Here is a 12636-nt window from a genome sequence, read left to right on the forward strand (position 1 = left end):
TTCTGCTGCTGTCTGGGAATATACACTTGGCACGTTGCTTCATCTCTCTGAACTAATTATTTATCTGTAAGATGAGGGGCTACACTAGACAATTATCTGTGATTCCTGGGAGTGGAATTGCTGGAATATCATATACATACATGTTAAATTTTGTAAAGAACTGCTTGGCCTTTTCCCACAGTGGTTGTATACTCCATCACATTTTATGTTTCTAACCAAGTTTCATTATGGTCTGGTGGCCTAGCAGTCGTTACAGTCCCCTGGGGGTCATACAGTATTCAATGAAATGAATATTAGCTTTGGACAGTTGGGGAGTTCAAATCCAAGCACTTCCACTTGATAGCTATATGGCTTTGGGCATATCACTTAACATCACTACTCTTCCATTTCTCCATTTTCAAAATGGTCCTCTTTATGCTGACCTTGTAGGATTGTTACAAAGATTAGAGATCATGAAACATGCCTCATGTAATGCCTAGTATATCCATATGGTATGTGTTCAATAAATGTTAGCCGCTTCTGCTGTTAATGCCTAATGATTAAGTACCCCCTACTGTCACCTGCTTCCAGCTTCTTTGGAGAGCCTGTCCTTCAGAAAAGAGACCTGGACATGAGGTTGAAGAGAGGGTCTCACTCTGACCTACAGAGAACTGCCCTGGTAGAATTAGGTCTCTTATGTGTTACCTTTGAAAGCTTCTTTAATAAACAAACCTGTATGTCTTGCTTTTTTAGTCTGTCTACCCTTGCGTGCTAAGCAAAATCTTGTTGCCTGAGGGCCAAGTGTCCTGGCACAGAATTCAGTAATATCCCGAGGTTGGCTATGTACTCACAGGATCCGAGCTTTAACTGGATACTGTCACCCCACTGCTGGGTTTCTTTGCCTTGTGGTAAAAACCACATGACATAAAATTTAGCATCTTAGCCATTTTCTTGTATATGATTTTAAATTTCTTTTATGTCTACTTAGCTCCTCCTTTTCCTAAGCCATCTTAAGTACTTGATTGGTAATGAGGTGGTCAAACCGAATTGTTTTCCTATTTTTTTCAGTAGTGAGTCCTGCCAGAATGACCAGTTCCCTCAGGATTTAGGATTGTTTATTTGGCCAAACTGTATTTACAATAAAGATCAAAATAAATGTTTCTTTTCTTTCATCTTTCTCTCCTGGGATTCTCAGTGTTATGTTTGGGAGCATCAGACTGGGGAAGGGAACTAGAAAAAACAGAAGGAAAAATATGCAGCTGAATTTTCTAGTCTCCATCACTCCCAGGGTGGGCCAGGAAGTCTGAGCACAGATTGGGTAACCGGCACGCTGGAGGGAAACCATACCACCTGGGCAAGTGTCTGTGCCCTTTAGCACACGCCAGACTCTTGTTAGGAGAAAAGGCTCCTCACAAATGGTGCTGTTTCTAAGCCATCACCGCCGAAAACGATTGTAACCATCTTCCTAGAAAGCCTACTTGTCCCTCCCATGCTCTTCTTAAGTTCTTTGTTTCAGACCAAGGAGAGTGAGCTGTTCCCTGAAACTAGCACCTGCACAAGTACCTGATTATTGTCAAACTTAGTTTGGTTATGAAATGGCAGATATTTTTTATAACACCAGACCTGAAAGAATGAGATGTAACTTCTGCTTCCAAAAGGATATTTCCTTTAAAGCAGTCACCTTGAGAGGCTGTACTTTTATTTGACAGTACTCAAAAACAGCTTTGAAACTTCCTTTTTAGGGCTGCCTTCAGCACCTGTGACACATCCTTTCTAATGGCCCCTATCACAATAAAGCTTCTTTCTATATGGGTAGTTTGGGTTTTTGCATATGGCCAAAGGCTGTTTGGTGCTCGATCTGGTAACTAAGCTAGATGATCATATAGAACATCACCATTTCCAGTTAAAATTTTTTAGTTGAATGATCCTGATTTTTTTCTTGTTGAGAATCACCCAGGCTGAAAGTTGATGCCGCTTGATGATAGGTGAGGACAAAGATTTGGGGAGGTAAAGCAGCACACCACTGAATTTGACACTGCCTCCTTATCACCCCCAGTGATGCCACTTTAATTCATGATCAAGGTCTCAGAACACATTTGAACAGTAACTTTGGTGTATTAACACAATAGAGGCCATTCTGGGTCAGAACAGTGTGCCTAGGATTTTGTGTCTGCTAGTGGCATCTAGAGGTATTTTGTAGGAGACTATTGTAGTTTCTTGTTTTAGACATGAAACTTCAAAGGTGTTTCAGATTTCTCCATATAATGTAGAAACCCTTCAGGTTTTTATGTACTAATTTTTAAATATAGTTTGCTCACAATACTTTGGTACAGCTCCGCAAGGGCAAAGGCCATGTGTGTCCCCTGGCCTAGCACAGTTGGAGTGAACATATGGTAGGACTCAGTAAATATTTGTTGAACAAATCTATGCATTCAAACTGAATAATACTCTTGTATGAAGGATGCATTAGAAGGGTAATATGCTTGTTTCTCTTTCTCTTACAGTTGTCAAATTTAAAAGTTCTGAATCACTCTCCAATGTCTGATGCCTCTGTCAATTTTGACTACAAATCCCCATCACCGTTTGACTGCAGCACTGATCAGGAAGACAAGATTGAAGATGTTGCTAGTCACTGTCTGTCCCAGAAGGACCTGTACACCACTGAAGAGGATGCTGCTACCCTTTTTCCTAGGAAAATGACCTCCCATAATGGGATGGAGGACAGTGGAGGAGGAGGTACTGGAGTGAAGAAAAAACGGAAGAAAAAGGAGCCAGGAGAGCAAGAGGGTGCAGCAAAGGGAAGCAAGGACAGGGAGCCCAAGCCAAAGAGGAAGCGAGAACCGAAAGAGCCAAAGGAACCCAGGAAGGCTAAGGAGCCGAAAAAGGCCAAGGAGCCCAAGGAGCCGAAACAGAAGGATGGAGCAAAGAAGGCACGGAAGCCCCGGGAGGCCTCGGGAACCAAGGAGGCCAAAGAAAAGAGAAGCTGTGCTGACTCTGCAGCCAGGACGAAGTCCAAGAAGGCCAGGTGCGTTCCTTTCTCCCTGCTCTGAGCACTTGCCTGGGCCTGTGCAGAACGATTTGCCTTTTGTATTAGCCCAGGCCCCTGGACATAACCTCACTGCCCTCCTGTGGACCTCAGCTGCATACCTCACTTACAGGATGGGGAGCAGGGATAACCACTTGGTTCTAATACAAGGGGCTGTCCTTGGAGGTTGCTGTTTTTTAATTGCATTCCTGGAGTCGTGGTGTTCAAAAACAACATTTTTGGTTTTAGGATACTCCAAGAGTTAATTCCCCATCCCCTATAGACCCCAACCATCCTTTTTGGCCTGTATACTTAGTACTTGGCATTCTTTAGTTGGTGGTTGGTTTCCTGCCTTGTGTAGATGTACCCCTTAAATCTGATGTTTATGTGCTCTTCGTGTTCGTAGCTTTCAGCCAGAAGTGAACCACTTTTCTCACCTCCTCATGAGAGAAAGATAACTTTAATTAATATTGACCATACAATTTCTTGCCATTCCTTTCAGACTAAGAAGAATTAAAATGGTAACAGGGAACAGGGTATAAGGGAAGGGACATTCTGGGTCTGATACAGCAATGGCAGCAATTTTTAGAATAGCAGCAGTGAGAGTGATAGAGGAGCAGCTACGAGGAGGGTGCACAGTCATGGCAATCAGTGGTGCAGGCAGCCTGGGAGAGCCATGGGTATGTGCAGAGTTCCAGACAGACAAGGACTGGCTAGCTTCCCCTAGGCTACAAGCTCTGAGTGCACGACCATTCCTGATCTTTTTCTCTAGTTCATTGTCTAGCACAATGCCTGACACATCAACGGGTGCTTGGGAAATATTGAGTAAATGAGACCAGAGGAGACCACAGTGACTTGTAGAGAATCAGAGAGCATAAATATAGATTCATTGCAGAGTGGGTGACATGCAGGGCCTGGCTATAGGTCCTGTCAGGATAGCAAATGCATTCCTTATGCAGTGAATTTAGTATCTGTCATCTATATACAGATAGAATGATTTCATTTTATCTCTAATTTCTTCACGCAGAACATTATATTTAAACTTTTTGAGGAAATACCAAACAAATATATGACCCCTATCTTAATAGAGTTACATTTCTAAAATCTCAGTGCAGAGGCGGGATATTTATATCTGTGTCTATCTATGTATGTGTATATATCATATCAGACCATAAAAATGTAGAGATTGATGTGAATGCTAACAGAACAGAAAGTAATGAGGCCATCAGACCTGTGCTGCGCCAGACACGAAGGAGGTAAATTTTAAAGAGAGAAAGCATTTTAAGTGGTGGGTGCTACAACTTGGAGTTTACTAAATGGTTCAGTTCTTTTTCGGGACAGTTTGTTGGGACCAGATGGATAATTTCCTAATCCAAGTTAAAATTTTGCCTCATAGTGTTTACTCCCTTCTACCTGGCAAGGGATTTCATCTTTTGTCTATCGAAGAGGCTTGGGTGAGAGCCTAGGAATATAGTTTACAGAGAATGCTCATAAAATACTGTATAGAAGATCAAGAAAGGTAGGCAAAAATCAGAATTCTGACAAATGAAAACCTTACAGGATTTGTTTCTCAGCAAACCTAGTGAGTATACTCTGATGTCCAACGTGTGGATGGGGTAGCAGAGTGACTCTTTGGCTTCTGCCAATAATTTTCTATCTCCATATTACTTTGGAGAAAGTTGAAATAGTTCTTTAGGTTAATAGCTTATATGAAGGAAAAGGATCAGACATGAGCTAGTGGGGTGACCTTTTTTGGTTATTACAGAGAATAGTGAATAGAGAGGAATGAGGATAGCGTTTGAGAATTTGGGGTAATTAGAGGAGGGTTTTATAGTCTAAGAAGGAGTCTGTTTTGTGTAGAGGGCAGTAGAAAGCCACAGGTATCTGAGCTCACTAAACTCCTGGTCTCTGACACTTACAGTTTTATCAACACCTCCTTTTTTAAGGAATTCATATTTACATTGTGTTGAGTATGAAACACAGTGATGAGTGTACAGACATTGCATAAATTCTGTTTGTGGATGAGGAAACATTTCACAAAACAAGGTTGGGTATCAGATGTATAGGCAAACTCAGGATTCTGACTAATAAAAAACTTACAGGCTTTGTTATATATATGTAGCAATAATTAAAGGAACTTAATTTTGATCTCATTAGGCTGTGTAAAATATAAGTGATGAGGGAAGTGCTTGGTAGTGTTTTCAAGGGCTGCTGCTAACTTAGAAGACAGCAGAACCTCCTGGTTTAGAAATCTAGGAGACACCCTTTGAGAGGAGGCTGACAGATAGATGGAGGTGGTCATCTCTTTATGCGGGCAAGTTATATGGGGCTTTCTCAATTTTTATTTTGGGGCTGTATGATACTGATCTGTGACATATTGGAATTCTTCTGTGTAGTCCCGATAGGGTTCTGGACTGGTGAGCCTTTGATTTTCTTCTCTTTCACACCTTTATACAATTATTTTGGTCCCTTTGATTAATGATCCCAGTGGTCAGCAAAAGCAGGTTTTTTGTTTTTTTAAGAGATAGGGTCTTATGCTATGCCCAGGCTGAAATACAGTGGCACAATCATAGCTCAGTACAACTTCAAACTCCTGGGTTCAAGTGATCCTCTCACCTCAGCCTCCTGAGTAGCTGGGACTCCAGGTACAGACCACCATGCCTGGTTAATTTTTTATTTTTTGTAGAGACAAGGTCTCACTATGTTGCCCAGGCTGGTCTTGAACTCCTGGCCTCAAGCAATCTTCCTGCCTTGGCCTCCTGAAGTCCTGGGATTACAGGCATGAGCCACTGTGCCCAGCCCAGAAGCAGTTTTGGATATGAAAGGACATTAATTGATTAAAAAAAAATACATTAGTAATTAAGTCTTAATTTTTTGTGCTCTTTCATTTACTCTTGCACATTGGCTCATGTTTTGATTTGAGCAGCTATTGATTAGACACTAGATAATACTTGATGGTTATAAATGATTCACTGAATGCTTGGATTGCTATAGGAGTTCTACAACTGATTTACAGGCTTCCGGCCCTTTTCTCCTTCAGTCCGTCTTGCCAGCTGCCACCTGGGTAGTCTTTCTGAAACACTGCTATTAACTTATTTATTTTAGCAGTCAGTGCTGATGGTGGTAAATCAAATCCCCTTTCCCTCCCTCTCAATTCTAAATAAGTTGGGAAATAGTCAACAGCGATGGACATACAGTTATCAGCTTCATTATTGGTAGACTGCATGGAAGAACTTTCTTTGGCTTGTGGCCAGCATCAGACTCCTCGTTGCTCCCTCAGTTGAGTTCATCAGAACTACAGGCAGTCTCTGAAGCAGAGGCGGGGATGCTGGGCCATGTATGTGCCATTCCTTTTCCCAGTCTTGCCAGTCAGGTTATGTCCTTAATTAGAGACGTGAGGTGAGTTTGAAGAAGGGCAGAAAATATATTTCCAGTATTGGTCCCTCTTTGGAAATAAAACATGCTTTTCCTTCTAAAAACATGGGGTCAGGGAAATGGGATTCCCTCTAACAATTTATACCTGCTTAGAAACTTCTGATTTTTCCTGTGGCTTCCAGGACAAAGTCCAGAGTCCTTTCTCTGTTATTCAAACTCTTTCGGGTCTCCCCTCTCTCTGCCTTTCCATCTCTGGCAACAGACCTGGCCAGCTAGATTCATCCCATTGTCCCTTAAAAGTACTTAATTCCTTTCTCCTTTGGATTGCTCTTACTGTTTCTCCCAGCCCTTATGCCCTTTGTCCTCCTCGTGTCCCTGATCTTTCCCATTCTTTGAATCTGAGTGCAAGTCCAGTTCCTCCACAGAGCTTCCCCAAACCAGTATGCCTTTGTGTCCCCTCTGAACCTCTGAGGCACTTGGAGCCTCACTTTTCATTATAAATCATACTTTTGACCTGCAAAGGCTAAAAGAGGTCTAGTTCAACCCTGTTGTGCTGCAGCCAGGGAATTGTCTGTCCTTTCACTGGGGTGTGTTAAAAACTCAGGCCTCCTGATTTTTGCCTCTGCAACAGGCTGCCTCTCAGCCATTGACCATGGTTTTCCTACTTGTCTTCTCAACAAAAGTTAAGTGCCCATGATCAGGACCACCATGCCTTGTGTCTCTTGTGTCCCTGGAGGCCAGTCACCAGAGGGGTTTGTCAGATTCACACATGATATTTTATATATGTAACTTAATTGTATTCCAAGAACAAATGGATAGAATTCTCCCTGAAAATAAGACCTATATAAGATATAATCACTCTCATTGTTAAATAACAGTAGGTGGTATGTTCATTCTATAAATAAATGAAAGTTTACAAAGTAACTTATCCAAGCCACAAAACTAATGAGCAGCATTGTCAGGATTTGCCTTCAGGTTCACCTGGCTGTAAGATCTGCTCGCTGCCACCCCTCAGCTTCGTGTCTCTTTTTGCCTTGCTGGGGAAGGTCAGCAATGGACACGAGGAGATTCTAGTGTTACAGAAATTGTTTTTTGGGGGGTTTTTTGTTTGTTTTAAGAAATAGGATCTCGCTCTGTTGCCCAGCCTGTGCAGCGGCATGATCATAGCTCACTGTAGCCTTGACCTCCTGGGCTCAAGCAGTCTTCCTGTCTCAGCCTCCCAAGTAACTGGGACCATAGGTGTGTACCACCAAGCTTGACTAATTTTTAAAATTTTTTTGCAGAGATGGTTTCTCACTGTTGTGCAGGCTGGTCTCTAACTTCTGGTCTCAAGTGGTCTTCCTGCCTTGGCCTCCCAAAGTGCTGGGATTACAGGCCTTAGCCACCACGCCTGGCCCTGATTCTTTATTTGTAGTAAATGACCCCCTTTGTATAGAATTTCAGTTTGCTTACTCCATAGTATCCTTTCAATGACTATAATGGCTTCAACTTTCTCCTTTGCTGTTCCTCTTTGCATTTGAGAGGCAGCAAACAGGTATTGAAAATGTCTCCTCTCCTAAGCTTATAGGTAGAGTCTAGCAAATTTTCCAACGATGATAATAATTAATAGTGATGAGTATTCATTTAGTGCTTAGGAAATAAAAGCCTAAAACTCTCAAGTAGGAAAAGTTTTAATTGAAACTACTCTGTCTTCCTTTCCTTCCAAATTATTTTTATTTTTATTTATTTATTTTCTTTAGAGACAGGGTCTCTCTATGTTGCCCAGGCTGGACTTGAACACCCTGGTTCAAGCGATCCTCCTTCCTCAGCCTCTGGGGTAGCTGGGATTACAGGCACACACCACTGTGCCCAGCTCCAAATTATTTTTGAGGATGAGTTTTGTTCATCCCTTTATTGTATAAAACTTAAGCAAGAAAGGTCCTTTAGGGCCGGGCGCGGTGGCTCACGCCTGTAATCCTAGCTCTCTGGGAGGCCGAGGCGGGCGGATTGTTTGACCTCAGGAGTTCAAGACCAGCCTGAGCAAGAGCGAGACACCGTCTCTACTAAAAATAGAAAGAAATTAATTGGATGACTAAAAATATAGAAAAAATTAGCCGGGCATGGTGGCACATGCCTGTAGTCCCAGCTACTTGGGAGGCTGAGGCAGGAGGATCGCTTGAGCCCAGGAGTTTGAGGTTGCTGTGAGCTAGGCTGACGCCACGGCACTCTAGCCTGGGCAACAGAGTGAGACTCCGCCTCAAAAAAAAAAAAAAAAAAAAAAGAAAGGTCCTTTAGGAACCCAAGTTAGGCTCTGTCATTTCCCTAACTCTGAAATTAAAATTTCACTTAGTATAGCTCATGTGCTTTTACTATTTTTTAATTATAGTACCTTTTCCAAAGAGGATGGGAGCCACTCGCATAAGAAGACATTCACAGGTGTACTTTTGTATACATACAAACATATACACGTACCTATACATAAATAGACACACACTGCCAGTATAGCTGAAGCAGGGGATCAGAAAGGTAGGTGTAGGAACATGTAGGAAACTCAGTTTTTACCAGCTGAGAAAGAAATTTCTCACTTAGGGAACTATCTTTGTTCATTTTATGTTGCTGTAACAGAACACCACAGACTGGGTAATTTACAATGAACAGAAATTTATTTGGCTCATGGTTCTTGGAGCTGGGAAGTCCAAGAGCATGGCGCTGGCATCTGGAGAAGGCCTTTGTGCTACTCATCAACCTGTGGCCAAAGGCAGAAGGGCAAGAGAGGGTGAGAGCCAGGGAACAAGAGGGGGCCACTCTCAAGATAACTAACCCACTCCTGTGATAACACGAACCCATTCATGAGGGCAGAGCCCTTATGACCTAATCACTTCTTATTAGGCCCCACCTCCCAACATTGTTCTATTGGGAATTAAGTTTCCAACACAGGAACTTTTAGGAACACTTTCAACCATAGCAGGAATATTATGTGATGTAATGGATACTGTCCTCAACAATAGTTTTTTGCATCTAATGCTTTTGTATGCCTGTGAATTTAATATTTTTCTTTCTTGAAATAGCCTGTCATAAAAGTCAGCTTCGTGGCATTAGAGCACAGCTTGGTGAGCAGCAAAGATGGATGATCATTTTGGTTGTATAGGAGGCCTTCTGATGCTTTTACTCAATACCTAGGGAGTGAGTACCTGAGGAATAGGTTGAGCCCTTTAGGTTATCCTCTCTTACAGAGGGAGCCCAGCATTTTTACCAAGCCGGAGGTTAATTTTGAAAGCTAAGGTCTTGAGTTTTTGGTGTTCATGTTGCTGGTGAGGGCAGAGCATAAGCTTTGGAATTTCCACATGTCAGAATGGTTTATATTCTCTCTTGAAAGTCAAGAAACTAATCAGTGTGCTTTACTGGCCCAAGTCAGGGGCATCTGTCTGGATCTCTGGTTCTCAGACTTTGCTGGGCCTAGGGAATTACCTGGGCAGCTTGTTAGAAAAGTAGATTCCCTGACTACATCCCCAAAGAGGATGATTTATTGGGTCTGGGGTTGAGCCCAGGAATCTACAGTTCAGAATTCTCCCAGATAACTAAAGTATAGTTGGTTCTTGATCATCCTTTGAGAAACATGGATCTCAGATGAAAGATCACAGGAAAAATGGAGCCTATTTAAGTTTTTCTATTTAACATCTACTAGGAATGAAAAACCAAAAAGAAGAAAAGAAATGGATGGTGTGATCAGCTCAAGTTTCAGCCTGTCATCCCCATTTGTTTGGTTTGTTAACCCAGAGCAGATTTTTCTCCCAAATCTAATAAGCTTAGTAACCTTCTGGAAGAAAGAGTTTACCTTTTCTTGTTTTCTTCTTTGGTGGTTGCTTCTGGAAAGTGTTAAACCCCAGGCCTTCTGATTATATAACCACTTGAACTGTGTGATTGTTACTGAGTCAGCTGATAACTGTGATGCAAGAAGAGTAGTAACATTCAGCTAGCTCTCCTCACAAGCACTGATAGCTATTTCTCACTATCTGAAGGTCAAATCACCCATCTTCATGTAGAGTATGTTCATTGAGGCTTGTTTTAGGCTCAAGAGATTCCATTGGCAGGGTTCTTTCTATTGGGAGACTTGTTTTTACATTCTGACCATTTATTAGAATAAAGAAGACAAATATAAAGATGTACGTGAGTTCTGAGTAGAGATCCTGTGCTTGGACTTCATGTTATGTGAGGAAGAAATCTAAATAATAATGGCAGAGACTCACCTCTGAAGCTTTGGACTGAATCTCCATTTCTGTTTTTTCAAGAGTACTGGGAGTGCTTACTCTGTAATCCCCAGGGCTTAAGGTAGGGTCTGGTACATAGTGGACCTTTACCAAATCTGTAAGGAAACAGTCTATTATTGTTATTACTAAATAATAATGCTTGATAAATGTCTGCTAATTTATTTATCCAGTGTATTTTTAGTGCCTCCTGTGTGTCTTGCTTTGTTTATGAGTATTTTTATTGGGAATGAAATAGTGAAGGAAGGAAGGTGTCACAGAAGTATTTTCTATGAGCCCTGTCATTTAGGAGCTTGCACAAGTTAGAGAAACTGCCTTGCAAGTGTTTAAGAAATAGGCAAAAATACAAACAAATGAAGAACCTCATATAACTGCATACAGAATAGCTGAAAAGATTTACAAGATAAAAGAGTGTTTCATTTCTGGTCTGGGAAGTCCCTTGGAAGAGATGAGTGTTGAGCCAGGTATTAAAGAAATTAATAGATGAGAAAAGACTTAAAGCAAAAAGACCAAAAACCATTTAAACAGATGTTCTTTTGGTGGGGGCGCTTCCAGTTTGAGGATGGTAGACCCAACAAACTTTTATTTTCCCTTCTTCTCCAAATCCTATTGAAATGACAGGAAGAACAGAGGGGAATAAATTCTTCGAAGGTCAGAGATGTTACTGAGTTTCTGGATGAGGAAGGCCATTGGTCTCATACTGGTGGATAAATGCTATGGAGGAAGTCCCAGCTCTGAGCACATGCAGAAGCTATGTTTGTAGCAGAGGTAGAAGTACTTCCTCCTCACAGTGGAGCTGGCAGCTCTGGAGGAGTGTTTGGAGGCAGGTCAGAAATGAGGTGGCTGATTAAGGGACTGTCTGCAGAGTGGCTGTGTGGTTTGTCAACTCCAGGCTGAAATCAGGCAGTAACTCTAAGATATTGAGCAGTTTTCCCTGGAGAAGGGGCTAGGGCTCCAAGGAGGGACTGACATTCACAACAAGGTGGCATAGGGGTACTAACTTCTCCCCCTTTCCCTACCCATACCCTAAACATGGGGAGAGGGCAGCCACTTGACAAGTGTGCAGAGTCCTAGACCCGGCCTCCTAGTCAAGGGTAAGGCTTGTGGGGAAAGCAGCTTACTCAGTAGCAGAGGATGGCCTCACCAGCCACCTGTATTTTCAACCTAGTTCATTTTCAATAGGAACAATCTACCAAAGAGCACAAGACCGTAGAGGAAAAGAAGCAGCATAAAGTAGGAAAAAGAAGAATGAACAGAACAACTGTCCTCAGAAGAAACAATTCAAGGAAAAGAACTTGTACAGATTTTAAGATAGCATCCTCAGATTCAAGATGATATTTTGTCTGTAAATCAAGAATTGGTTATGGGCTGGGCACGGTGGCTCACGCCTGTAATCCTAGCACTCTGGGAGGCCGAGGCGGGAGGATTGCCTGAGCTCAGGAATTCGAGACCAGCCTGAGCAAGAGCGAGACCCCGTCTCTACCAAAAAAAGAAATAAAATAAATTAGCTGGGACAACTAAAAATATATATAGAAAAAATTAGCGGGGCATGGTGGAACATGCCTGTAGTCCCAGCTACTTGGGAGGCTGAGTCAGAAGGATCGCTTGAGCCCAGGAATTTGAGGTTGCTGTGAGCCAGGCTGACGCCACGGCTCTCTAGCCCGGGCAACAGAGTGAGACTCTGTCTCAAAAAATAAAAATAAAATAAAAAGAAAAAAAAGAATTGATTATGAAAAAAGAGCAATCAAAGAACAAAGAATTAATGAAAATTTGAGACATAGTTGCCTAAATAAAAGAATTCAACAAAAATATTGAGTAGGGGCAGGAATATAAGATCTAAATTCATCAGTTTTCATATCAAGATGTCAGTAGTCATTGCTTAATGTTTTTTTTTTTCTGAGACAGAGTCTCACTCTGTTGCCCTGGCTAGAGTGAGTGCTGTGGCGTCAGCCTAGCTCACAGCAACCTCAAACTCCTGGGCTCAAACGATCCTTCTGCCTCAGCCTCCTGAGT

The 12636-nt window shown here is 42.1% G+C and overlaps 1 protein-coding gene across 1 annotated transcript in view; it reads left to right on the top strand.

Annotated features, from left to right (window-relative positions):
* The window catches only part of CHD6 (chromodomain helicase DNA binding protein 6), a 155956-nt gene that overhangs the window by 21073 nt on the left and 122247 nt on the right, over positions 1 to 12636 (top strand). The window contains exon 2 of the mRNA XM_012652065.1: positions 2484 to 3004. Coding sequence (XP_012507519.1) covers positions 2484 to 3004 — 521 coding nt within the window. The remainder of the gene's footprint in view (positions 1 to 2483; positions 3005 to 12636) is intronic.

The sequence above is a fragment of the Propithecus coquereli genome, unplaced genomic scaffold (genome assembly GCF_000956105.1).
Source record: "Propithecus coquereli isolate 6110/MARCELLA unplaced genomic scaffold, Pcoq_1.0 Scaffold378, whole genome shotgun sequence".
Taxonomy (NCBI): domain Eukaryota; kingdom Metazoa; phylum Chordata; class Mammalia; order Primates; family Indriidae; genus Propithecus; species Propithecus coquereli.